The sequence below is a fragment of the Narcine bancroftii genome, chromosome 3, assembly GCF_036971445.1.
Source record: "Narcine bancroftii isolate sNarBan1 chromosome 3, sNarBan1.hap1, whole genome shotgun sequence".
Classification (NCBI taxonomy): Eukaryota; Metazoa; Chordata; class Chondrichthyes; order Torpediniformes; family Narcinidae; genus Narcine; species Narcine bancroftii.
Window position 1 is genome coordinate 61,215,628 of NC_091471.1, and position 27,647 is coordinate 61,243,274.

Below are 27,647 nucleotides of genomic sequence, written 5' to 3' on the forward strand. Positions count from 1 at the left end.
ATTTCTCCTCTTATAACCTGTGGCCTCTGGTTCTAGACTTCCCTGGAAAATCAGATTCTGACTATCTGTCCTGTCTGCCCATCTCAGTTTTGTAAACTGCTATAAGCTCATCCCTTAGCCTCCCTCATTCCAGTGAGAATACATCTAGTCTGACCAATCTTTGCTAATAATTGGTCTTCATTCCAAGCAATATTGTGGTGAATTTTACTGCTTTCTTTCTAAATCTACCACATCAAGTGTGATGACCAACAATAGCCCCATGGAGTCTAACCAAGATTTTGTACAACAACATCAAAACTTCCCAACTCTTTTACTCAATGATTTGCACTCAGTGATTCAGCCTATGATTGGAAGCATACCAAATGCCTTGTTCAGTGCCTTATCTACCTGTCTGACACTTTCAGGGAGCTATGGATTTTGCACTCCAAAGTCCCTCTGTTTATCAATGCTCCCCAGGTTCCTGTTACTTATTCTAGTTCATTATTGTCCAATAGCACAACCTGACTAAACAGGGTTCTCTGATCATTGGTGGAAAAATGTGCAAACACAACCAGATATAACACACAATCAGACAAGCAATACATGAGCAGTGCATTTATACAACTATAAAAGTACATAAATATTTTTAGTAAATAGTAGAGCCTTGTGGGATTGGAATGGGTAGTTCATTCAACCGTTCAGCATTCTCACTGCCCATAAGAAGAAACTGTTGTTTTGCCTCTAATACTATTAGATGTCCTACTGGAATTTGACACTCCAAAGTGTATTACAGTGAACTTCTCTGGATCAAATTCCATTTGCCACCATTCTGCACAACTTTCCCCATTGCATCCTTAGACATTCACCTTCACTTTCTTCCTCTCAACTGTGTGGTCTGCAAAGTCACGATCTCTGCATTCTCATCCAAGTTATTTATTTATTACAAGCAACAAAGGCCCCCAAGTGGATCCCTGAGGTGCACTAGTTAGGTACTTCCTCAAAAAATATCATCCATCGTTGTCCTTTGCCTCTTATCACTCAGTTTATTGTGCATCTATTATCAATAACAAATTAATAGATCTGTTTTCGTATTGTTAACTGAACATGAGAAATAGGAGCAGGAGTCGTCCATGTGGCTCCTAAAGCTTTCGTCGACCTCAACTCCTCTTCTGTTTCCTGACACCTGCAATTCCCCAGTCTTTTAAAGATTTATGGTTTTTAACAATCCTCCAGAGATTGACTACTCAGTCCCATTTGTGATTCCTATGTTTCATTTAAGTTCAACTGTTGCTCAGGTTGGTAGGGTCACTTCTATCTTAACAAGCAGCATCATGTGTTGAAAGCAAAACTGTATTCAATTATCTGAAGTACTGACCATCACAATAAACAGACATGAAAGATTGATTTTTATTAATCTAAATAAATTATGTAAGGCATGACAAGGGTATGTAAAACACATGCTTTACATATTCTCCAACTTTTCTATTCATCTTGTAGAACAGTACCAACTGCTCATATTGAGGGGTGGAATTTTCTTTTTGTATGGAACTTGGGCATAAAAATAAAATGACATTCAGTGCAGTTTTTATTCTGCCAATGCCGAGTTGTGCTCACGTTTACTAGCATGTTAATTAGAATACTCCAAATTATAAATGGTCTTAAATAAGTTTGAGTATTTGCAGGCTAAGAAAAGTATTGAATTCCATCGGTTTCTTCTTTAATGTTTCAACTCCTTATTATGAACATACATTAGATATACATTTAAAACGAGTTTGGAAATCTCTTCCAATTTTAAATTTCAACAGCATATTCAAAGAAATGGAAAGCGCAAACTCTCCAGAAATAATGCATTTTTAAAAACCTTCACAAAATTGCACAAAAACAACAGAAATGGTTTCCTGCTATGCCTACAATTTGCGGCATAATTTTAAATGAGCTTCTGAGAAAGGGCAATTACAGCTAACTCATGACTGCAGTTCTGTAACCTGAGGACAGGGCTGTTTGCTTTCAGACAGAAAGAGAAATCGATAACAAAAAAAACTGAGGAGATTTGAGTGCACATAACTTGCCAAAAAAGTAGTTTTTTCAAATTGTGTATTGGATTCATTTGCAGGTTTTGCTTGGAAAGCTCACCAGTAATTTCAGGCCTGTCAAATTAACTTTGTGTTTTGTTCAAAGGGATATTCTGTATCAATACGGAAATGAGGCTAAACAAGAAAATCTACAGACGCAGGTATCTAATGTTGTACACAAAGTTGCTGGAGAAACTCAGCAAGTTATGCAGCATCCACAGGAAGTAAAGGATAGTCAAAATTTCAGACTGGAGCCCTTCCCGAAGCATTAATGGCCTTTACTTCCAATGGATGGTGCATGATTGGTTTCTCCAGCACTTCAGTCCATTATTGAAATGAGGCTGGAAGTTAAATCTGTCAGCCTTCTGTCAACTATTAATATGACAATTAGTAAGGAATTATTGCAGTGAAGTTAACAGTTTTACCCAGAAGAAATAAGGACCTTTAGATATAATTTGTTTTTTCTGTAACTTTTAATTCTCTCACCATGTATTCCACTCCTAATTATTTTCTGGATTGATATATGCTATCTTAAGTATCCTCACTTCTATCTCCCAAAGCATTCTAAATCAGATCACTTTGCTCTTGACCTTTCTATATTTCAAATTGGATGTCTATTGCATGATTTTCCAATTTCAATAACTACGTTATTTAAAATGTTCATTATTATTTCCATACTCAGGAGCTGTAGAAAGATGATTTGTCTTTCAGCCAAGTGATATGATATAACCACAGATATTCTGTTTTTGATTTTTTTTAATATCAAAAATGCATTATTAGAGCTGTTGGATTGCTCTGAAATTGGACCATTTATGTTGAATATATGTTGACATATTCCAGGTTATTTTACTTGACGTGCATCTTTTGTACATTTTATTTGAATCACGTATTAAGATGTATTTAACAATGCCCCAACAATATTCAGCAATATTGAAACAAATCTGAATTAAATGTGTGCAATGATGCTGGATAATAGTGCTATACAGTTTTGTCTAAAGTTGTCACATTCCCATCTACTAACAAGAAAAGAGTGGCTGCAAAATTTGAGAAAAGATGAAGATGTGGCAGGGACTACTAATATGGAAAATTATAACCAAAATTAGATGTTTATTATATAAAGTAGTTCAACTAAATGTTTGATGTTGTGCTATTACAACTGATTTTACAATTAATTTTATCCTAACAAAACATGCTGGTTAATTCTGATACAATTTTCTTTTTGTAGAAATCACTGCCGTTCTGACTTCAACAAATCTGATTGCTTTTGAACATTTCCTTTTATCTTTGTTTGAAATTGTACAGTCGACTGGAATGAATGAATGAAAAGTAATGCTCTTTTTAATTTAGGACTAAATTTCATTCAGTAAACAAATAATTAAAGTAGAGACTAATTTTGAATTATTGCAGACATTTTAAATTTAATGGAATTATGCCCAGGATACCTTAATGTAACTGAAAGTGACCTTCATTGGTCCAACAGAGCACAATGAATATTGTTATATTTGGGTGCATACATTACTGACTACTTTAAATATATTAATGTGTATAAATTGTCCTGTGGGTATACTCTCCACAGCATGACCCAGACAAATAACCCATAATTTGTAGTTATGTGACAACATAATGCATGATTGCTTGGAATATTACTCTTTGCAACTTACTAACTGTGTGGCATGGTTTGCATAGCAGTTAGCGTGATGTTATTACACCAGGTTCAAATCGCTTTTTGTAAGGCACCTTATACATTTTCCCTATAACTGCATAGTTTTTCCCCTGGTGGTCTGGTTTCCTTCCAACCTCCAAAACATTTGGGTTTAGTTGGACAGCACTGGTTTAAATGGCTGGAATTGGCTTTAACCGTGCTGTAAATAAAATTTAAAATTTAATTAAAATCATTACAAACTTTAAAAAGTCCTATTAGTACTAACAAAGGAACAGCAATGGAAATTTCAAAATAATAGTTTTTATGAAACTATTAATAACATAACATCTTGTACTTGCCTCTAAACTTAATGATAAATTTAACTCCACTATGCACAAATATAAATAAGTCCAAAACCATTACAATTTAAGCTTGATTCTGAAAAAGTAAATTTTAAAGCATAGTTTCAAACATCTTGTTGAATCTTGAGGATCTTTTTAAATCGCAGTTCAGTAGTAATTATGAAGCATTTTTAAACATTATATTTTCAGATCTCTTTAAACTCACAAGTCTCTTAATGAGCTATCCATTTCACAGAGAGATTCTTCAAACAGGAGTGACCATCTATGCACAAATAAAGCTGCCTCTCTTAAAACAGCATTCGGAGTGGCTATTTTCCTTTAAAATACCACTGAGTGTTCCTTCTATTAATAAGAACATAGATCCTTTTCAAAGGATTTGAAAACTTTAACTTCTAAGAGATGGTCAGATATGGTCTTACTTATTTAAAAGCTACTTGTGTATCTTCCTCTCTTTCTCAAGATTACTGCCCCAATCCTGTCTTTCCAGGAAGTCAGGTTTCTTTAGTCTTCTGTCTTCTGATTCAAAATGTCTCTCTGCCTTCAGTATATAGTTCTCTGACCTCATGTGATGTATCACCACCATAATTTTAGTTTTTTTTTCTGCAAAACCTCTTGCCTTTTCCAAACCAACATTTGGCCTCACCTCTGTTTCAAGAGGCTTAAGTAGTTTTATGATTCCACAAAGTCTAGGCACATGTCATCAGAATGTTGCATATACCCAAAAAAATGCTTTTAAGAAACCACACATAGTCCTTGAGTTTCAATTAAGAACACTTCAGTTTCATTATGGCTCTGCTTTCCAGACGCATCAATCCAAGAATGAGAACCCCCCCCCCCACCCCTAAATGGTTCTCTGTAAATGTGTTGTGACCCATGTGTGACCCTGTGCTAGCTCACAACTAATTTACTAAGAATACAAATACAATATTTTAAATCTATAATTTACTTAGACATTTTATAAGATATTGCTTAACATTAACCTAAATATTAATATTAGCACAGATCCATTACATTAGGACTATTAAAAGTTAGTGTTAAAGTTATTTTGATGGAATAATAAACATTTGAAGTATCCATAATATACATACTATTCTAAAATTATGCAACAGGCCAGGCTAATTGCCGATATAACACTCAGAAAGAAGGATAAATAAAATAGCATGGGGCAGCACAATTAGTTTAACACTATTACAGGCCAAGCGACCCATCTTCAAACCAGGCACTATCTGTAAGGAGCTGGTACTTTGTATGGAGGTTGTCAGTTAATTAGAGTTCATGGGTTTGTGAGCTAGAAGGGCATGTTACCATGTTGTATGTCTAAATTAAATTAAAATTAATTTAAATTACAAATCCATTTTGTCAGTTTATGGTCAAGCTCAAAAAAAACTTTAAGATCCACAGCTGATAGGAGAGAGAAAGATCTTCAATTAATTTGGATGGCAACTGATTTGTATCCTTGTTTTATTGGTTCTATAAATTTTTATTTCCCCATCCTTAAAAAAAAAATTCAGTCTTAATGTGATGTTTTCCATTGACCAAGCCTTGGTATTAAACATTTTAAATTAGCGATGGCACAAGTTAAATGTGTGGCAACTGTGATTAGGTGTACACAGAAAAGTTAATGTGGACTTCCGGTTGGCTGTGACATGAAGTAGCTGTTTCAGTCACTTGCTCCTGCGTAATCGGTATTCTTTTACTCCCTGCTTTTCTTTCAAACTTTCAGAGTATGTCGGATTTCATATTTTTTTAACCTACATTAAAATGGATACAAGGAGGTCAAAGGCTGGAAAAAATGGAAAGAAACAAGAAACACCGGCTTCCCCACCTTCCGAGAACGTCTCCGAAGCACTTGCCCAGATTAATAATATGATTGTTGAAGAATTCAAGGCTCTAAATGCTCAATTCACGAAACTGGAATATAAGCTTGAAAATGTTTGCTGTTCTGTTGAAAAACAAGGTGAGCGTCTGTCTTCTGTAGAATCTACTTTGAATGATGTAAGTGACTGATTTTGGCATTTGGAAGACGCTAAATCAGCATTAACTAACAATCTCGAGAAGTTGACAGCAAAGTCATAGACTTGGAAAGTCAAAATAGATGTCAAAATCTGCATATCTTGGGCTTAACTGAAGACATTAAGAATGGGAAACTTACCAAATTTTGTTCTGAACTGCTTATAAGGGTATTCGGAAAAGCGATGTTTCCATCTCCACTGGAGATTGATAGAGCTCAGTGCTACCAAAACCCAAATGTGGGCAAAAGCCACATTCGATGGTCATACGACTACACCAATATCAATCAAAAGAACTTTTGATCCATTATGCTTGTTGGCAGGTAAAACTTCTGTATCATTGCCATCAATTTAGTATCATTGAAGATTACTGCTCAGGAGTCGTGAGTCAATGGGCTGTCTACAGAGAAGTTATGTCTGAGTTATATAATCTTGAGTTGAAACCTTGTAATACCATTGTGTCTTTGTATCACACTTTTCAGTGGGCACAAGAATTATTGAGGCTCACGAATACGTCATCAAGCAAGCTTTCACTTTGTACCCTAAGTGACATTTCTTTGTTAATCATATGACTGACTTATGATTGAACTTCATCACTTTATAGGTTTACTTATTTGTCTTCTAGTACCTACAGGGAAAGCATTGATTGCTTTCTATGCTTTATATTATTTGATTTAGCACTGTGCCTGAGGATGTTGACATCCTCTGACTGTATTTATGTAAAAAATTCTTATCTATATAATTTCTATACTGAGTTACATTTTAATTAATAAGTAGGATATATAGAATTTTTCTTTATTTTTTTTCCCTAAATCACTAGTGGTAAATAACAAGTTTGCTCAAATATACATGGTCTCCAAATGGATTTTTTTCCTTTTGTGTATTGTGATATAGCCTAAACATGACTTCCCTATTGGTTGGAAATATTTTATTTAGGGAATGCTTATAATCTTTTTTTTAGGAGCCAGAACATCTAATATAACAGGAAGATGTTTGTAGAAATTCTAGAGAAATTAATTAGAAAGCTGTTGGTCTATACAGCAGCCTTTGGGGGTTTGGACAAGAGGGGGGTGGAGGAAGGTGAATTAAGGGGTGTTTATTTTTGTTTTACATTGTTATAGTGTTATTGTGTTTTGACCTTTATGTTTAACTTCTGGATCTCTAATTTCTGTACTAAGAATGCCATCTACTGGCTGAATATTGTGCATTTTGTACAGACTTAAACTTGGATTTGTATATTGAAATTTTTGAAATCCATTTTGTTGGTTTTAATCTTTTTTTATTCGAGAATTAATAAGGAAAACTCTATTAATTTTCTCAGCTGGAATGTAAAAGGCTTGAATTATCAAGCTAAGCAGAGAAAAGTGTCTGCATTTAGAACAACTTGAAGCCACAGTTGTATTCTTGCAGGAGACGTATTTATAGCAGTGATGTTTCACATCTAATGCTGTGGTGGAAGGGGCAGCATTATCATTTTTCCTTTCAAGCTAAAGCTAGGGGCAGTTTTGATTCTTATTAATCAAAATATTCCCTTTACTATGGACAATGTTTTTTTTCAGATACTAATGATTGTTTTGGGGAAATCACATGATAATGGTGGGTTTTGTTAATGTGTATGTTCCTAATGTTGATGTGGGTTTTTTTTTGAACATTGCTGGATTCAAATTTATATTTGCTTGTTTTATGCAGGGATTTTAACTGCTGGTTAGATCCTATTTTAGATCATTCAGCCACTAACCCTGCCATACTAAGTAAATCTACCTCATTTATTCATTCTTTCTTGTCAGATTATGGTATTTCAGATGTCTGGCGTTTCTTTCATCCCAGTGATAGAGAGTATTTTTTTCCTCACCTGTTCATCATACTTATTCACGTATTTATTACTTTCTCATTAATAATCAATTTAATCCCACTAATGCTTTCTTGTGATTATCACAGTATTGTGACATCTTATCATGCCCCTATTACATTATCAACGACTCTTCTTAATTTTCCTTGAGTATAAAGACACTGGCATTTCAATTCAGTTTTACTTTCAGACATGACTGTTAAATTTATGGAAGAACAGATACTGTAGCTTCCTTGATATTAATGTTTCACTGGAAGTTTCTAGTTTAGTTGTAAGAGATGCCTTTGAAAGCTTTTTTTTCAGGGGACAAACTATCCCTTTTACTGTTAATTTTAAAAAAAGGAACACCATTAAAGAAAGATCTGAGTTAATTAATCAAATCAAACAAATAGATTAAGAGTATGCTCAAACAAAAAAAATTCGGAATTGTATAAAAAAACTAAATTTGATCTTCCCATATCCAGTTGAATGTCAGCTTTTGAAGACTACGAGTCAGTTTTACATTCATGGTGATAGATCTAGTAAGTTCTTGGCTAACCAATTGAGAGGATTTGGAGCTAAACGATATATTACAAAGATTCGTAAAGATTATGGTAACGACATCAGATCAAACAGGATAAACTTCTGGAATCATTCAATTAAGTTTTTATATCTTTAATAACGAAGAAGGATAAAGATATAGCCAAATGTTCTTCCTATAGACTATTTTCCCCATTGAATGTTGATGTTAAAATTTTAGTGAAGATTTTGGCCAATAGGATATAAAATATTTTGCCATTAATTATTTCTGATGATCAAACCAGATTTATTAAAAACTGCTATTTCTATTTTAACATAAGCCGTTTATTAACTTATTTATTTGCCTTCTGACAAGGCTCCTGAATGTGTTCTCTCATTGGATGCAGAAAAAGCATTCTATCAACTTGAATGATCATATTTGTTTACAATTCCCTTTAACTGAGGTACTGATTTTATTATACAGATTACTGTACTTGCATTAAACTGCTACAATTCTTAGTAATTCATAACAATCACAGCCTTTCAATCTGCAACATGGCACCTGTCAAGAGTGCCCTTTTAGTCCATTCCTTTTTGATTTGGCCATTAAACCATAAGCAATTTTACTCTGAAAGTGTATGAATGTCTTAGGGATATGGAGGAAGGGGATTGGTCATGGTTTCTCTCTATGCAGATTATCTCTTACTTTTCCTTTTCAGACCCAGTTGCCTCCCTATCCCCCATGATATCGTTGCTCTCAAATTTAGTCAAATTTCAGGTTATAAATTAAAGGGGGGGGGGGGGTGTGACAAGATGACGTCGAGTCTAGATGTGTAATCTTGACCTCTCTGGCCAGACTTTTAAGAACCCGTTTTTAACTCTTTGTTTTCAGGTTTAAATTTTTTAAAACTTAGTTTAAAATATCAAGGAATTGTTATGGCTATTAATGGTAAAAAGATTAAACCTCAAGTACAGAAGAAACTACATTTTCGGAGTGTTGAAGATTTAGAGCATAAACAATCTGCTACAACTTCAGGTTTGCTTTCTTTCAAGCCTAAACCACAGAGATTGCCTGTGGGAGCTGAAAAAATGACTACTACTCACCAGGAGAAGGACATCGCTGGAATTACCCATTCTCAGAAGGAAGGTGCATGTGCCCCCAATGTGGATCCTGATTCTGGCAGCCTGCTGACTTTAATGGAGGAGGCACGCAAGAAGACGAACGACTCCATTGCTTGAAATGCCCCTGGAAGTGTTCCAACCTGAATATCTTGATCTTTTCCGTGAGTTTTTGAAGCAACAACGGGTTGTGGGGGGAGAACAGCGTCGGCCCCCTGAGGAAGTCGGGGTGCCGTCGCTGGGAGTCCAGACCCACAGTAAAACTGTTAAACTGCCTGTTGTTGAGATGCAGCAGGAGCTGCAGTTACCTGGTTCTGCCACTACGCAAGAGAAAGCAGGGCTGAGCTTTTCTGAATTACAATGTAAACAGCTAAGCCTTATCATTCAGCCTATGCTGAATGAAATGTCTCAGAGGCTCAGTTTGGAACTGGATACAGTTAAAATACGTGTGGAAGCATCTTGTGAAGATTTTAAACAATTTCAGGCTGATTTTTTGAAATGTCAGCAACAAGTGGCTTCTAATACAGAAAAAGTATTGGAGGTGGAAAAATCCGTTAAAGAATTGAGCGAACGTGAGAGGGAGTTAGAGAGGAAAGTAGATTATTTGGAGAATCAAAGTAGAAAGAATAATGTGAAGATTGTTGGTTTGCCAGAAGGTATGGAAGAACAAGATCCTCTTCGTTTTTTTTACCAAATGGATTCCACAAATACTGGGGCAGGAATTTTTCTCTGGTGGTCTGGTATTGGAAAGAGCTCATAGAGCCTTAAGAAGAAAGCCTTTGCCTGGTCAACCACCGAGACCCGTGATAATTCGATGCTTGAATTATTTGGACAGAGAAACGATACTTCGTTTAGCAGTGCAAAATGCGAGACATCGATAAGCTGCGTTAATGATTCAGAATAGTAGAGTTTTTTTTCTATCTTAATTTGAGTCAAGAGGTTATTCAGCGTCAGCGTCGATTTAATCCATTTAAAGAAGTTTTGTGGCGTAAAGGTTATAAGTCTGCTTTTCGCTATCTGGCAGTGTTGGTGTTTTGTGGAGACTTTCAATCTCGGTTTTTTGAGAATGAGTGTCAAACAATGAGTTTTGCTGACTCTTTGCCAGATGTAAGAGGACAAAGACGTAGCCCACCATTGTCTCCTAAAGAAAAATCTGGTTGTTCTGGAAATGGAAGAAATGGCGGAAATGGGAATGGAAAGAGTCCGTTTCCTTGAAATGGGGTCGCCGAGTCTGGAATTTCTTGGATGAATAGAAGAACTTTCTTATTTTTATTTTCTTTTTATGTCATTATGATATCTTGTTGTTATTCTTTATTTGTCTGGGGAGGGAGAAATTTGCTCTATGTTCCTCTAGTCATCAGCCACTGGTGGGCGATCCACACCCAACTTTTGTTTAGGGATTACTACCTTTTGGGAGTTTTTATTGTGGTTTTTTTTTTCTTTTTATCTTTTTTTAAATTTTCATTTTATTTAGACTTTAATTTGTGGTTTCTTTTTCTCCTATTGGAGGGCCTATTTACGTTGATCTGAGTCTTTATATATTAATATTATTAGTTTTTAGTAATATTAGTGGATATGTCAAAGTTGAAGTTTGCTACTTTTAATGTTCGAGGTTTAAACAGTCCGATTAAGCGTAAGCGTATTTTTATCAAGTTCGATCTTTGGTAAAACGTGTTCGGTAGAGATATTTTTACCTGAAATGATTAAATTTGAGACTTTTGGCATAATAAGATGAAATATTGTTTAATAATGGAAAAAATTACATATGTTTCGCGGATAACTATAGTTTTTTATATTAATAGGTGGTTGTTATATTCAGAATATTTACATTTTGATTTATATTGACTAGATTTTAATATGTATGCTTTGCTTTTCTTTATTTTTTCTTTCTTCTTTATGGCTCTCCTTAGGAGAGTTGGCTGAAAGAGTGGGGGGGGGTTTCTTTCCTTTTTTTCTTTCTTTTTTTTAATATATATAAAATATAACGTTCATGCTTTGTTTATTATATATGTTACTTATCTGTATTTTGAACGAATAAATAAAGTTTTTTTTTAAAGTAATAAATAAATAAAAGGTTATAAATTAAATCTTCATAAAACTACATTTTTCTCCTACATCAATGTATGTTGGTTTTCCTTTTAAGCTTATTAAAAACCAATTTGCATATCAGTATTACAATTACAAAAAAATAAACATCTTTTTAAAGAAAACTATCTTAACTTAGCTAAAGCAAGTGAAGCCATCCTTAACTTGATGGTCACCTTTGTCTCTCTCTTTAGTTGGCTGTATTAATTCTAGAAAAATGAATATTTTGCCAAAATTTTTTATATCTTTTTCAATCTGTACCAGGTTTTGTTCCTAAATCATTTTTTTGATTCACTTGATTCAGTTATGTCGTCTTATATATGGGAGGGTAAACATCCCTTGTCTAAAACAAAGTTTTCTTACAGAAACTCGAGGAATAGTGGTATGACTCCACCTAATTTTAGATTTTATTACTGGGCAATATATGTTGTCTTACAATTTGGTCATATTTTCATAATTATACTGACCATCCATTATGGGTGTGTATGGAGCTGAATTCCCCTAATTTGGTTTTTCTTGGCTCTTTACTTCCATTTTTTTAAAAATTAAGTTGATATACAAGCCTATTGTTAAGCATTCTGTGAGAATGTGGGCACAGTTTAGAAAACATTTTACATTTCATAATTTTTCTCAAGTCCTATCTAATCGTCTTTTTCAACCTTTGCATGATAGTATTTTTCAGCAGTGGAGGAGAGCAGTTATTCAATGTTTTAAAGATCTTTTGTTTGATGGCTGCTTTTCATCATTTAATCAGCTTTCTGATAAGTTTAACTTGCCTCTCATCTTTTCAGATATTTGCAAATTTTATTGATGAGTTTTTTTTTTAGTTTTCAGCCCTTTCGTATCATTTACAAGAAGTTTTTGCATTTAAAACAGGTCTCATAACTTATAATTAAAAATGCCTGGGAACGGGACCTAAATTTGACTATATCAGATGAATATTAGGATGTTATTTTTAAGATGGTTAATAGGTCTTCACTATGTGCTCATCATTGTTTATTGCAATTCAAAGTGTTCATAGAGCACACATGTCTAAATTTGTCTGTTTTTATCCTGATATAAGTTCTAGTTGTGATAGGTGTAAGAGAGAAGAAGCTTCTTTAATTCACATGTTCTGGACATCCTAGTCTGGGAAAAATACTGGAGAGAGATTTTTCACACTCTATCAATAATTCTGAATATAAAATTAGCACCAAATCCTTTGGTTGCTCTCTTTGGTACAACAGGAAAGGATGGAGTTACTTTATCTTCAATTAAGAGTCATACTCTTTGCGACTCTTTTGGTGAAATGTGCAATCTTGCTAAAATGAAAGGATTTTGCCTTGCCCACTCCTGGCCAATGGCTGGCGGACATCATGTCCTGTCTGAATATGGAAAAGATTCAGTAGACAGTTAATAATTCGGGTATAAAAATTTCAGATGTTTTTGAGTCATTCATTGACTTACTTCCCCACTTTATAATTTTTCAATATAATTGTTTGACCTATTATCTTTAATTCCTTTTTTCTCCCTTTGCTTTTATTTGAATGTTAAGTTTCTAAAACATACAACGATGGTAAGGGAAAGGGGCTATTATTATTTTGTTGAGTATAATATACTACCCGGACTATGATTTATGGATATGTTTTTCAATTTATATACTTGATTGTTTAATAGCCATGTATAACACATCTTAATGGATTTTCATTGTATTTTTTAAATTTGTATTCTTTAAAATGATAAAAATAATTTAAAAAGTTGATGTGAAAGTTGAATGGTTTACAACAAAATAATGAGGTACTTTTGAACAGAAAGTAGATGTGTAAGTACATATAAAAACAGGAGTATGGAAATTGTGAATTTAGATTAGCGGTAATGCGAGTGGATGAACAAAATTATAAGTAATGGAACCTAATAATTTTTTTCTGACCAATTAAATAAAAATTAATTTAAATGTTGACAATACCAGAATCATTAAACACTAGTAGGTTTTTATTAAAACCAAGCTGTGATTCAATCTCAATGAAAAGAAGTCTGGAAATGAAGTATGAAATACTATGTTCTAAATGCTTTATTGTAACATGAAAACTATTCCTTTTGCTGGAACAGTGCCTTCCATAATGTTTGAGACAACTGCACTTTTTTCATTTATTTGTCTCTGTGCTCCAGAGTTTTAAATTTGTAATCAAACCATTCATATGTAATGAAAGTGCACATTCCAGAATATATTCAAGATTATTTTTATACATTTTGGTTTGACCTTGTCGAAATTATAGCACTTTTTATACATACTCCTCCCATTTCAGGGCACCATAATGTTTGGGACATTTGTCTGCACAGGTGTTTGCGATTACTCACTTGTTTAATTGTTTCATTGGTGCAGGTATAAGAGAGCTAGGCTTGCTTCTAAGCTTTTGATCACCTTTGGAGCCTGTGGGTGCTATATTTAAATGTGAGGACCAGAGTTGTGCCAATGAACATCAAAAGAAGCCAACATGAGGCTGAAAAGCAAGAATAAAACAGTAAGAGACATCATCCAAATCTTAGGATGACCAAAATTAACCGTTTGGACCATCATTAAAAAGAAAGAGTGTTCTGGTAAACCCAGTAATCGCAAAAGGACTGGTAGGCCAGGGAAGACCTTCACTACTGTTGACAAGAATTATCATAATGAAGAAAAATCCCCAAATGTGTGTCAGACACATCAGAAACACTCTTCAAGAGGCAGGTGTGGATGTGTTCATGAAAAGAGTCAGCAAAAGACTTCATGAACAGAAATACAGAGGCTGCACTGCAAGATGGAAACAATTAGTTAGCCACAGAAACAGGATGGCCAGATTACAGTTTGCCAAGAGGTATTTAAAAAGTCTGCAGAATTTGATCAAAAAGGACTTGTGGGCAGATGTGGCCAAGAGTGATGGCAAGAGCAGTGTGGAGGCATAAAGAAACTGCTCAAGATCCAAAACATACCACCTAATCTGTGAAACGTGGAGGTGGGGTGTTATGGTCTTGGCATGTATCGCTGCAACAGGTACTGGCACACTTATCTACATTGATGATATAACTACTGATGGCAATATCAAATGACTTCTGAGATGTGCTCTACTCATTATACTCCCATGACTGTGTGGCCAGGCACAATTCCAATGCTATCTACAAATTTGCCTATGACACCACAGTTGTCAGCAGAATAACCAACAGCAAGATGAAAGCATACAAGAGGGAGATAGATCAGCTCTTTGAGTGGTGTCACATCAACAACCATGTTTAACGTTAGCAAAACCAAGGAGATGATTGTGGACTTCAGGCGTATGTCAGGGGAACACGACCCAGTCCTCATCGAGGGCTCAGTAGTGGAGAGGGTCAAGAACTTCAAATCCCTGGGGGTCAACATCTCTGAGGATCTGTCCTGGAGCCTCCACGTTGATGCAATCATGAAGAAGGCTTGTCAGTGGCTATGCTTTGTGAGGTATTTGAGATGATTTGGTATGTCACTGAAGACTCTTGAAAATATCTGCAGTACCATGGAGAGCATTCTGGCTGGTTGCATCACTGTCTAATATGGAGGGTCCAAATCTCAGGACAAGAAAAAACATCAGAGGGTTGTTAACTAAGCCTGCGGAATCACAGGCTCCAGACTCCACTCCATCAAGGATATCTACATGAATGTAGATGTCTTTTTTTTTTTAAAAAAAAAAGCAGCCTCTATCCTCAAGGACCCCCACCACCCAAGCCACTCTGCTGCCATTGGGGGCTGGGGTGGGGGGGTGGTTGGGGGAAGGTACAGGAGCCTAAAGACGAGCACTCAATGGCACACGGACAGCTTCTTCCCTGTTGTTATCAGATTCCTGAATAATCAATGAACCAAAGACAGTGCCTTACTTTTTGTGCATTTTTAAATATATTTATTGATGTAAGATGGTTTATAATATGAATGTTTACACTATGATGCTGCAAAACGCCAAATTTTGTGATTTGTTCATGACAATAAATTCTGATTCTGGTATAGAAACATCTATTCAAGTTCAAGCAAATGCCTCATTGGATGATGCTTCATCCTACATCAAGACAATTATTCCTAACATACTGCTAAAGCAGCAAAGGAGTTTTTCCAAAGCTTAAAAACTGCATCATTCTTGAATAGCCAAGTTAGTCACCTGATCTAAATCTAGTTGAGCATGCCTGATGCACTATCAATCACACAGGAGACTATTGAGGGGAAACAAATAGGCTTTAATTCATTTGAGAACACGGCAGATCTCTACTGTTCGGTTGTCCTGCAAAGAGTTGGAGGGGCTGCGGAACAGTCACCTTTATAAGGAGCCTGTGGGGAGGGGCCACAGGTACAACTGGCCAATTCCAGATAATTATACATTACACTGGTTGACCACAATGCCTTCCATATGATGAAGAGAAAACTTAAGGGGACAAGCCCCTTAAACAAGCAGGAGTGGAAGATGGCTGCAATAGAGGCCTGGCAAAGCATCACCAGGTAAAATACTCAGCACCTGGTGATGTGGATTCATCACAGACTTCAGTTGTTACATGCAAGGGATTACAAGAAAGCACTAAACATGACTACTTTAATATACCATTGCTATGTCCCAAATATTATGGTGCTCTGAAATGAGGGGATTATCTATAAAAAGTGCTTAATTTCTATGTGGTCAAACCAAAATGTATTTAAATAACCTTAAATAAAATCTGGTATGTGCTCTTTAATCATGTTAATTGTTTGATGACGAATTTAAAACTTTGGAACACGGGGCAAATAAATAGGGGAAAAAGTGTCTTCGTCCCGAACATTATAGAGGGCGCTCTTTGTCTCCAATTTCAGAGATGATGCCCAGGATGTCTCAAAGAACCTAGAATGTAGGGGTTACTTAAAATTCAAAAATTAATTGTTCAAGCCTTTTGTTTTAGGGCTTTCCAGGCAAAATCTTATTTGTTGTTCCTCATCCTGGCAATGGATGAGGACCAGAACAAACATGCTTCTGGGAACAGTGAGGGGAATTGAAATAGTTGGCAATCTGTAGTTCCAATTTGGACCTGCAGACAGAATGCAGGTACTTGGCAAGGTGGTTGCCAAGTCTTTAGGCCCTTTCATACGGTCAAAAAGCCCGAGTGTAAAGGTGGAGATTCTCCGCCCTTACATTGGGAGATTTACCTCCATGAATGCACCCTGGCTGGCTCCAAGACACTGACTCCAATACATCTCAGGAGAAGGGTCAGCCTAGCATGAATGTAATGCAGTTCCAAGCCGCTGGCTAGGAGTGGGCTGGTGATGTCATCAGCCCGTGACCCATCTCACTCGCCCTTCTCCCTCCATGATCCCCTCCGGGCAGGGGTGGCCGGCAGGGGGGCCGTCAAGGCAGGGGTGACCTCGCCAACTGCTCTGGCCTCTGGCACCTCATGGCTGCTTTGGCCTTCAGGGCTGCTCGTCGGCACCAGCAACTCAATACGCGGCAGAGCAATGACCATCTACCCTACCTATAATCCCCCAGGCAGCTGGAACCGTTGTGGGAAATGCAGAGCAGTTCCAGCTGCCTGGGGGATTATGGGTAATGGCTATTGCTCAGCGTGTATGTATGGAATCATGGCACAAGTCATCAACGCCCCACCTGCCTCCATTGGAGCAGGCTTTTCTGAGCCTGTATGAAAAGGTAAGAAATACCTTTTCATTGGGCTTTTAAGCTGGCCTCTGTGTGGAGGCAGACTATGAAAAGGCCTAATGTTTGATCTCACTAATATAGAGAAGACCACGCTAAGTGTATCAAGGTTGGATGATGTGCATGTGGAACTCTGCCTTCTATGGAAGATCTCTTTATGGCCCTGGGTGGAGGTGAGAGGGGAAGTATTGGGACTATTTTTACACCTTCTGCAATTGTAGATGGAGATGTCTTAAGAGGGTCGAAGGATAGATGGGGAGAGAAGAGCAGACCAGAGAGTCATGCAGAGAATGGTTTCTGCAATGGGTGGGAGGGAAAATATGTGGATGTGGGTGGAAGTTGAAGTTGGTGGAAGTGTTGGAAAATGACTTGTCAGAGTAAGGCTAAATGTAAACATGAGAAATCATGTGCCAATGACATAAACATCTGAATTTTCTAATTTTAGTAACCCCCATCAATTCTGGCTCCACTGTTTCTTAATTTCCTACTCCTTGTTTTGTTTTCTCTCTCTAACCCAATGGTTTTCAAACTGCCCCCCTCACTTCACATTTCACCAAAAACAATCCTATGCCATAAATGTTCTTTGATTGGTAAGGGATTGCTTAAGGTGGCATGTGAGTGGGAAGGTTGAGAATCACTGCTCTAAACTCAATTGTTACTGAAATACTTTACTTGAGAAAAATTGTCATTGGCCCATTTCCTTTGGAGTTATGAAAATGTGCACATAACAAGTCAATTGGGTATGATTAAACAGCGGTTTTCAACCTTTTTTTCTTTCCACTCACATACCATCTTATGCAATCCCTTACTAATCACAGAGCATTTATCGCATTATTACTTAAGATGGAATGTGAGTTTATGGGGGCAGTTTGAAAACCACTGTCCTCCCCCCTGCTTTCCCAGTGGTATTTCCCCCAATCTGCCTCCCTGTGCCTCTTCAACCTTGGCACCTTTCAGTCCTTGGCACCTTTTGGCCCCTCGCCCTGCTTTTTTTTTTAATGCTTGCTATTCCACTTTCCACTTCCATGTTGATAAATGGTCGTGACCTAAAACATTGACTATTTCTCTTCATGGATGCTGCCTGACCACTGAGTTGCTCAAGCTTCTCTTTTGTTCACCCCAAATTCCTGCATCTGTTGTTCTTCTCAAGAATCTATTGGAGTGAATTTTAAAAAGTAGGTGATTGTGAATAGTAATTTTCAATAATCAACTTATATTTTGAAAACTTATTGGAAAATAAGACATTCTGCATTTTGGTTTTGGAAACACATGCTTTTGCACTGGTTTTCAGAAAGTTAGTTCTTGCCTTTGTGCTCTGTTTTAAACGGCAGTTTAGTTTGGGCAATTTGTTTGGAGAAACAGCGTGCTGAGTGCCCTTTAACACGATTGAAATTGAAAGTTAGCTCAGCAGACATGAGAAAGTTCCAAAAACGTGCAGTAACTGGGCAAACTTTGTTGAAATTAACTTTCAAATATGGTCTTAAATTCAAGAATGATTCTGCATCATAAATGATGAGATGATCACTTGTTCCTGTATTTTAAATCTTTAACAGGAGATGGTTCTGTGGTGGCATCCCTTTTCACTCTGTGCAATATTTTGTAATACCTATATAACAGTTCAAATAAAGCATAAATGTTGCTGCTTTTTGTCATGTTTCTACTTTTATGTAATCTTTTGACTGTCCATTCTCAGCCACCCACTGTGGGGCCCTCCACAAGGGTTCATTCTCAGCCACCCACTGTGGGGCCCTCCACAAGGGTCCGTTCTCAGCCACCCACTGTTGACCCTCCACAAGGGTCCGTTCTCAGCCACCCACTGTGGGCCCTCCACAAGGGTCCGTTCTCAGCCACCCACTGTGGGCCCTCCACAAGAGTCCGTTCTCAGCCACCCACTGTGGGCCCTCCACAAGGGTCCGTTCTCAGCCACCCACTGTGGGCCCTCCACAAGGGTCCGTTCTCAGCCACCCACTGTGGGCCCTCCACAAGGGTCCGTTCTCAGCCACCCACTGTGGGCCCTCCACAAGGGTCCGTTCTCAGCCACCCACTGTGGGCCCTCCACAAGGGTCCGTTCTCAGCCACCCACTGTGGGCCCTCCACAAGGGTCCATTCTCAGCCACCCACTGTGGGCCCTCCACAAGTGAGAGAGTAATTATTTTTTTGGGGGGGGTGGGGTGAAGGATCACTTCTGTCATTTGTTGAGCTGTTTTTCCAAAAATACTTCAGAAATATTAAGCTACAGATCAAGTTATATTAAAGTGCGCTAATGGATTGGAGCATGTATTATATTATCATACCAACAAATTTAAGCTGAATTTGGCTAGTTCAGCAATTTAATTTAACTAGGTTGGTTGAATGCACTTGCTGTTATGCTCATTCAAGTTGCAAATTCCATTCATACATTTTAAGTATCTGGATTGAAATTTTGGCATCATCTGATTATAACAAGTAAAATTATGCAAATATAATTGAGGCATCTTTGGTGGTTGGATTTAATCATGGGGGATGTGAAAAGTAAAAAATTGTTCCTTTGAAATATTTTCAAAGGAATGGTGAGCTATTCCTCTCACTTGGTTTCTTTCAGATTCCGATTTATTGTCAGAGGACATACATAACATCATATGCAACCCTGAGATTCTTTCTGCCGGAGAGGCAGAATGACCACTTTTTGGTAGTGCAAAAAAACTCTATACAAATGTGCTCATGCAAATAAATAGAACACTGTAAACAGATAACGTATGTAAGCAAATTGCAATACAGCGAGAATAAAAAAAATCTATGAAGCGCATAAGATTCCTGAAATGAGTGCCTGATTGAGTTTGTTGTTGATGAGTCTGATGGTGTTCCTGAACTTGGTGGTGAGTCTTGTGGCAGAAGCAACAACAGAATGTTTATTGGGTGGTGTAGATCCTTGAAGATGTTTGCTGCTGTAAGACTGCTGCATTCTCTGTAGATGTTCTCTATGCTGGGGAGGGTTTTGCCTGTGATGTCCTGGGCTATGTCCAATACCTCTTGCAGGGCTTTACACTCAAGGGAATTGGTGTCCCCATACTAGACCATGAGGCAGCTGGTCAGCACACTTTCCACCACATATCTATAGAAATTTGCCAGAGTTTCTGATGTCATTCTAAACCTCAGCAAATTCCATAGGAAGTACAGGTGCCGACATGCTTTCTTCATGATTCCATTAGCATGTTGGGTCCAGGAAAGATCCTCCAAGATAGTAATAGCCAAGAAATTAAATTTGCTCACCCTCTCCTCTTCTGATCACTGGATCATGAACCTCTGGTTTTCTGTTCCTGAAGTCAACAGTCAGCTCTGTGGTTTTGGTGATATTGAGTGCAAGGTTATTGTTGGTGGACCATTCAGCCAAGTTTTCAATCTCCTTCCTGTATACTGACTCATCTCCTTTCTTTATACAACCTGCCTCCATGTTATCATCAGTAAATTTGTACATTGTGTCATTGTCATTTCAAGCCATGCAATCATAGGTGTAAAGCGAGTAGAGCAGGGGACTAAGAACGCAGTCCTGTGATGCTCTGATACTGATGGAGATTATGGAGGAGATGTTCTCGCTAATCCTCACTGATTGTGGTCTGAAGGTGAGGAAATCCATGATCCAGTTAGACAGTGGGGTGTTGAGTCCCAGGTCTTGGAGTTTGCTGATCAGTTTTAGGGGATGGCAGTGTTAAATGCTGAACTGTAGTTGATAATAAAGCATCCTGATGAATACATCTTTGCTGTTCAGGTGTTCCAGGGCCAGTGAGATGGTATCCACCATAGACATGTTGTTGCAATCGGTGAACTGGAACGGATCCATGTCGCCACTCAGGCAGCAGCTGATATGTTTCAACACCAGCCTTTCAAAATACTTCATCACTGTTGATGTAACTGCTACTGGTAGATTGTCATTAAGGGAGGTAACTATGCTCTTGGGCACCAATACAATCAACGCCTCTTTGAAATCGGTGCCCTGCCAGAGTGAGATATTGAAGATATCCATGAATACATTGGTAAGTCAGTCAGCATAGTTTTTAATACTTGGCCAGGTACTCCATCCAGACAGGATGCTTTCCTTGGATTCACTCTCCTCTGATATAGACAGGTTTTTGGTTTTGGAGCAGTTTTTCTATGGCTCATCTTCTGTGAATCACGTGGTTATCTATAGTTCTTCATCTGTTAATCACGTGAATTGACACTAATTCAAGGCAGAATCTCAGTGTTTGGCAAGAAATAGACAGGGAAAGTTGGAATAAAACCCAAAAGTCTGGAGATGCCGTGATTGAAGTTAAAACAGGGCTGGAGAAACTCAAATGGTCAAAAAGTGTATTTTATATAGCAAAGATAAAGATACATAATAATTTAGGTTTGAGTCCTTCATCAAGGTAAAAACCTCATAGAGAGGAAGGTAATATGGCTGTGTAAGCGAGTCTGGGTGAGTACCTGGTCGTACAGCTTGTGAGCAGCAGAGAGTGCAGATGGGGAGCAGTGAGAGAGAATTCCATATAACTCTCTTCGGTGAGCAAAGGAAAACTTCTTTAGGATAGGCATCCTTCAAGATTTCAGAGTGAGTAAAATACCCTTGAAGTGAAAACAGTGTACTTTATATAGTAAAGCTAAAAATGCAAAATCAGTGTTTCAGGTTTGAACCCGAAATAACCAACATTTCGTGTTTGAGGCCTTCAAGCTATGAATCAAGGGAAAGTTTAAAAACGTGGAAAGTAATAAATTATACTTGCAGAGCATGCCAGATCTTTGGGGTCATCCTAGATGACTTGTCAACCAGTAGAAAATAAGTTATGACCAACTGTAGGAGGCAATTTTGCTAAGCAAAGGTCCTACAAACAGTAATAACCTAAGAATCTGTGTGGTATATTATATAGTGGGAAAACTTCATCTCTTCAAATAGTGTCTTCAGGATCTTTTACATAGGAAGATAGAAGATTCGATTAATTACTCATTCAAAGGATGGAAATAGTGCAAAATTTTCTCAAACGTGCCATGAGGTCTGCTCCTGTATTGACCTAGATTTTGTGATTGTATTCATGCCAGAATTATTAGTAGTCATGACAGTAAAATTATGAAACAGAAGGCAGGATATGCAGTAAATTCCAGTGATTCCTTGTTGTTTTATATATTCTTTATTTAATGTTTTTCAGTACAGTACAACTTGGATTATCCAAAATCCTCAGTTATCCAAAAGATTTTGGAGCCGGAAGTGACGTCTGTTCAGCTCTGAAAATTTTTTTGGATCATTGAGGATTTCAGAAATCCCCATTTATCCAAAACATTTTGAAGCTGAAATGACATCATTTCACTTCTGAAACATTTTGCATAATGAGGATATCTGAAACAATCAGAAATCCTCAGTTATCCAAAATGTTTTTTTTTTAGACCTGAACAAAATTTGGGAATTTTGGATAAAACCTTGAGTAGAATTTTGAGTTTTTGATGTTGGATTTGTCTTATTTTGTTCAGGTTGTTTTTGGTGAGAATTAAACCCTAGTTCAAGCTTTAAAAGCCTTCCCTTGTTGGTTGTTGTTGTTTGAACACGATTACAAGTGATTTGCTGTTGCTACTGAGAACTGTTTTATCCGAAAATATAGTTTATCTGAAATAGGTCCAGTTTCGATCATTTTGGATAATCGGAGTTGCACTGTATTAAGGGATGAGTGACTTAAGCAGAACTGTATGTGTTTATGATTTTTTTTGTTATTCTCATTGTGCAAAGTGCTCCAAAATTCTTGCTGCAACCGCAGAGGCATTTGTGAAGAAAAACTGATAGTAAACTAGTTGAATTAAGTTAAAAGAAATATGAGGGCAAAAAAAAGTGATTTCCAATAGTGCAGATCATCCTTTTGTGCTATTAGAACAGTCTATGATTAGTGTACCAAGGGAAGGTTCTAGAATCTGGTAGCTGTTGGAAAGATATTGTTCTAAACTTCACTAGGTTTACTTAATTATGACATCTGCCCACTATTGGTTTTTTGATTTTTCTATTCCACAACTGGTGTTTTACACAGTGAATCATTGGAACTGGCAGAATTAATCAGATCTACTGTAGTAAAACCCCTGGTATCTGGCACTTACCCTGGTAGATGCCGGGTAAGTGAGTTTTCTGGTTGGTTGAGACTCCGTGTTGCACAAAAGGAGAACGAATGGCGAGGTGTGCCAATTTTGAATGTTTTTTTAAACCAACTTTGTGCAATTTTTTTTTGCCAGTTGCTTGAGGTTGCTTGAATTCTGGATTTTACTGTATTTTGGGATATTGTTATTGGGTTCTATGGCAGGAGAGCTTCAGGAACAGATATTAAATACAAAAGAAAAAACTATTGAAAGAAAGCTGGCAAATAGAATATGAAGACTGACTGCAAGTAAACAAATCTTGTATCCAATGATGAATGCTGAAATATGATACACAAATAGTTGTCATTTATCTCTACATTGTCTCATGACAAGGGATTAAAATGAAGGGTGCAAATGGCTAAGTAATGTGTGCAAGTTGGATGGAGTCAAACATTTGGTATTAAATGAACGTGATGCAGTGTGGGCTTTTCCTCCTAAATGATGCAGCAGATTTTGCAGACCTTGGCTGTTAGATGAAGGAGAAGTACAGCAAGATCTTTGGCATTATGCAGAGTAGCCTGTTGCAAAGCTATGATTAGTTTTTAAAGAACTTGGCTCTTGAGCAGATTCCTGCTCTCTGGAAGTGAGAATGGAGTATGACTGGCTCCACTGGTACAAAAAAATTTTAAATGTATTTATAGTTAATTTTTGCATTTTGTAATTAATTCCTGGAAGTTCTCCTCTATTTTCCTTAGTGTCATCTCTGCATGTGACATTCTCATCTGGCCCTTTATTCCAGTTTATTTCTCTATTTGTCCCTGTCATTCAATAAATGTCATGAAATTGAGGGATATATTTTGTTTAAAAATTTCTTAGTTATATTTCATGATGAAAATGACTCAAAAGGATTTTGATTGTATTATTTGGTTCTTGAAGAAATTGATACTGAAATATTAACATGGTTAGTTCCCAATTGTACACACAAGCAATGAAATTTGAATTTGTGTTTTTGGAGAAAATGTGTGTGTCCTGTTATACAATATTGAAACTTTGGGGGGGAGAAAGTCAATACAATGCAGATGATTCTGCTTCTCTTCTATTTCCACCGTAGTTTTCCTTGATTTTATTTTTCCAAGAACGCTGTGCTTAGAATTTCCATCACAATGCTGTTTTTATTTAGCTCAATGCAATTAGACAGCAGTTTATTTTCTCTCCCATGAGTGAAACCTATTAACAACAATTTTGGGGTGTTTTGGAAATTTTTATGGGGTCTTTCCTATTATGAGTTATTTTTGGCACCTCACAAAAGAGAGTGCCATTTCTTCTGCCTCAGTCTTTTGGGAGCTTGTCAGGAAAGCTTGATTTTATTGTCCTTGGTATAACAAGACCAACCTCTGCCTCCTGCTGTACCTAAGTCCAGTTCCCCACCCTCTCTTCTCTGCTTAAGTGTACTCCTTCCTCAATATTCTCTCGATCTCCTTTGTATTCTGATCTCCCAAATGGACTCTTTCTGTGTTGTAAGAAAATGTGTAAAAATGTACCGGGTTGAGGGTCAATTGGGTGTAATTGGGCAGCATGGACTTAAGGGTCAAAAGGGCCTATTACTGTGCTGTATGTTCAAATTTAAATTTAAAATGTAAACATTTACATTTTAAATCCCCTGAAGCATAGAAGCCGCATTCACTCCTCCCTTTTTCTGTTATTCCTTAGAATGTCAGTTAACATTTAACAGCCCTACACCCACTGTAGGTAACCTTTTCAATCCTTTGTGGCGGCTCACCACAAGGCAGGTGAACAGGCCCCGGTTGTAAGCCACACGGCAGGGCAGCTGGCCAAAATGGCACCGTCGGGGGTTTCTGTTCCTTCCAGCACGGGGCTCAGAAACCCGCGCTGGGGGACCACGTGATACCCGGGTGACGTCCACGCCCTCCAGCACGGTTCTCAGCCAGGACTGGGCTGGGAGTATAAGTGCAGCCCAGTAGCCTGCAATAAACTAGTCTGCTCACTGAGCTCAACCCATCTGGTTGTGTGTGTTATTGCAGGAGCAGTGGAGCCGCCATTACAATTGATGACCCCGACTGGTTCAAACGTCTTTGAACCCATCATGGGCGAGCCTGGGATTGGTGCTATAGCCGTAAAACTGCCTGAATTCTGGGTTCAGGAACGGGAGAGCTGGTTCGGCCACGCGGAGGCCCAGTTTCACCTCCGCCAGATTTCGTCCGACACGACCAAATTCTATCACGTGGTCGCTGCCCTGGACCAGGCAACCGCCAGACTTGTTTAGCACCCACCCGCCGAGGACAAATACGAGATCATCAAGCGAGTGCTTACTGGGTCCCTCGGACTATCCAGACACCAGCGAGCCGCTCAGATGCTGCACCTCGAAGCCCTGGGGGACAGGTCCCCGATGGAGCTGATGGATGAGATCCTCGCGCTCATGGGTGAGCACACCAACTGCCAACTCTTCGAGCGCATCTTCCTTGACCATATTCCCGGAGACATCCGGCCGCTGCTGGTCCAGGAGAGCTTCACCGACCCGAGGAAGGTTGCCCAGAAGGCCCAAGAGCTATGGCTCACATGATTCCTGGAGGGTTCAGTGGTCCAGCAGGTCACGAGGCACGGGCACGACCACGCCAAGCCCGCCCCTAGTGCTGCGGTCGAGTACCCGGCCCCTGCAGGGGCCCCCAAGAGCATAACCAAGGCCACAGCATCTGCTTCAGGCCTCTGCTTCGACCACTAGCACTGGAGAGCCAAGGCTCGGAAGTGCCGTCAGCCCTGCTCTTTCCAGGGAAACGACCAGGCCGACCGCTGTTAATGGCTGCAGCGGCTGGCCAAGGACGCAGCCTCCTCTATCTGCGGGACTCAGTCAGTGGCCAGTGGTTCCTTGTTGACATTGGAGCCCAGATCAGCGTCATCCCGGCCACGACCGTAGAGTCCAGGAACCAACCTCATGGACCTCCCCTCTGTGCGGCCAACGCAACAGCAATCTGGACGTATAGAGTCAAGACAGTCCACTTCCAGAACAGCCAACGGAATTTCGCGTGGAGGTTCACCATCTCATTCCCTCCCGACTGCCATCCTGGGTGCAGACTTCCTCCTCGCACACAGGATTCTGGTGGACATTCAAGGTAGCGCCTGGTGGATGCCTGTACCTTCCAGGCCGTTCACCTTGATGCCTCCTGCTCGGAACAACCGCAGATAGCCACGATCAGCATGTCCAAAGACGAGTTCCAGCAAATCCTGGGAAAGTTCCTGACACTCCTCAAGCCACAGTTGTCCGCTGCCTCGCCGCACCACAGGGTGTTCCACCAAATCCCCACCCAAGGCCCACTGGTTCACGCCAAGGCACGCCGGCTCCCGCCTGACAAGCTCCAGGTAGCGAAAGAGGAGTTTTCGCACCTGTTGGAGCTGGGGTTCATTCGGCGGTCCGACAGTTCATGGGCCTTGCCGCTCCACCTTGTCCTGAAAGCCTCCGGCGGCTGGCGTCCCTGCAGAGACTGTCGACGGCTCAACAAAGCAACCGTTCTTGACTGTTACCACATCCCTCACATCCAAGATTTTATGGCCAACTTGAACATTGTGAGGGTCTTCTCCAAGGTTGACCTGGTGCATGGATATCACCAGATCCCGGTGCACCCTGAGGACATACCAAAGATGGCCATCATCACCCCCTTTGGCTTGTTCAAATTCCTGCGCATGCCGTTCGGGCTCAAGATCGCCGCTCAGACCTTCCAGCGCCTCATGGACTCTGTGGGCAGGTATTTGGATTTCGTCTTTATTTGATGATATCCTCATTGCCAGCAAGGACTGGGCGCAACACAAGGCCCACCTACATGCCCTTTTCTCCCGGCTGGCCAACTTCAGCCTTACCATCAACCCGGCCAAGTGCCAGTTCAGGAAAGAGTCCATGCAGTTCCTGGGCCATACCATCACGACCAAAGGAGCCATGCCCGCCGCTGCAAAGGTTGCCGCTATCAGGCAGTTCCCACACCCAGACAGCCTCAAGGGGCTGCAGGAGTTCGCGGGTATGGTCAACTTTTACAACCGCTTCATCCCGGGAGCTGCGTGCATCATGCAGCGGCTGTTCGCACTCATCACAGCCAAGCACAAGACGCTTGCTTGGAACCAAGAAGCCAGCACCACATTTGAGGCCACCAAGGATGCCCTCGCGAAGCCCGCCATGCTCGCCGACCCGCACACCGACCTTCGTATGGCACTCTCAGTCGATGCCTCTGCTACAGCCGTCGGTGCTGTCCTGGAGCAGCAGGTGAATGGACTTTGGAAGCCACTGACATTCTTCATCCGCCTGTTCCGCCCGCCG

The 27,647-nt window shown here is 39.0% G+C and overlaps 1 protein-coding gene across 25 annotated transcripts in view; it reads left to right on the top strand.

Annotated features, from left to right (window-relative positions):
• ube2r2 (ubiquitin-conjugating enzyme E2R 2) overlaps positions 1 to 27,647 on the top strand; it is a 118,429-nt gene that overhangs the window by 27,093 nt on the left and 63,689 nt on the right. For 5 of the 25 annotated variants that reach the window (XM_069924139.1, XM_069924154.1, XM_069924145.1 and 2 more), the window contains one exon: positions 2,158 to 2,212. The exons of 7 other annotated variants lie outside the window; for them this stretch is intronic. Coding sequence is in view for 9 of the 18 variants with exons in the window: in XM_069924131.1 (XP_069780232.1) it covers positions 3,371 to 3,377; positions 5,779 to 6,012 (241 nt within the window). In the remaining 9 variants the exon portion in view is untranslated. Of the gene's footprint in view, positions 1 to 2,157; positions 2,213 to 3,276; positions 3,378 to 5,778; positions 6,013 to 21,008; positions 21,274 to 27,647 lie in introns of those variants that run through there. 13 more of the 25 variants (XM_069924131.1, XM_069924128.1, XM_069924153.1 and 10 more) reach the window with 7 other exon arrangements.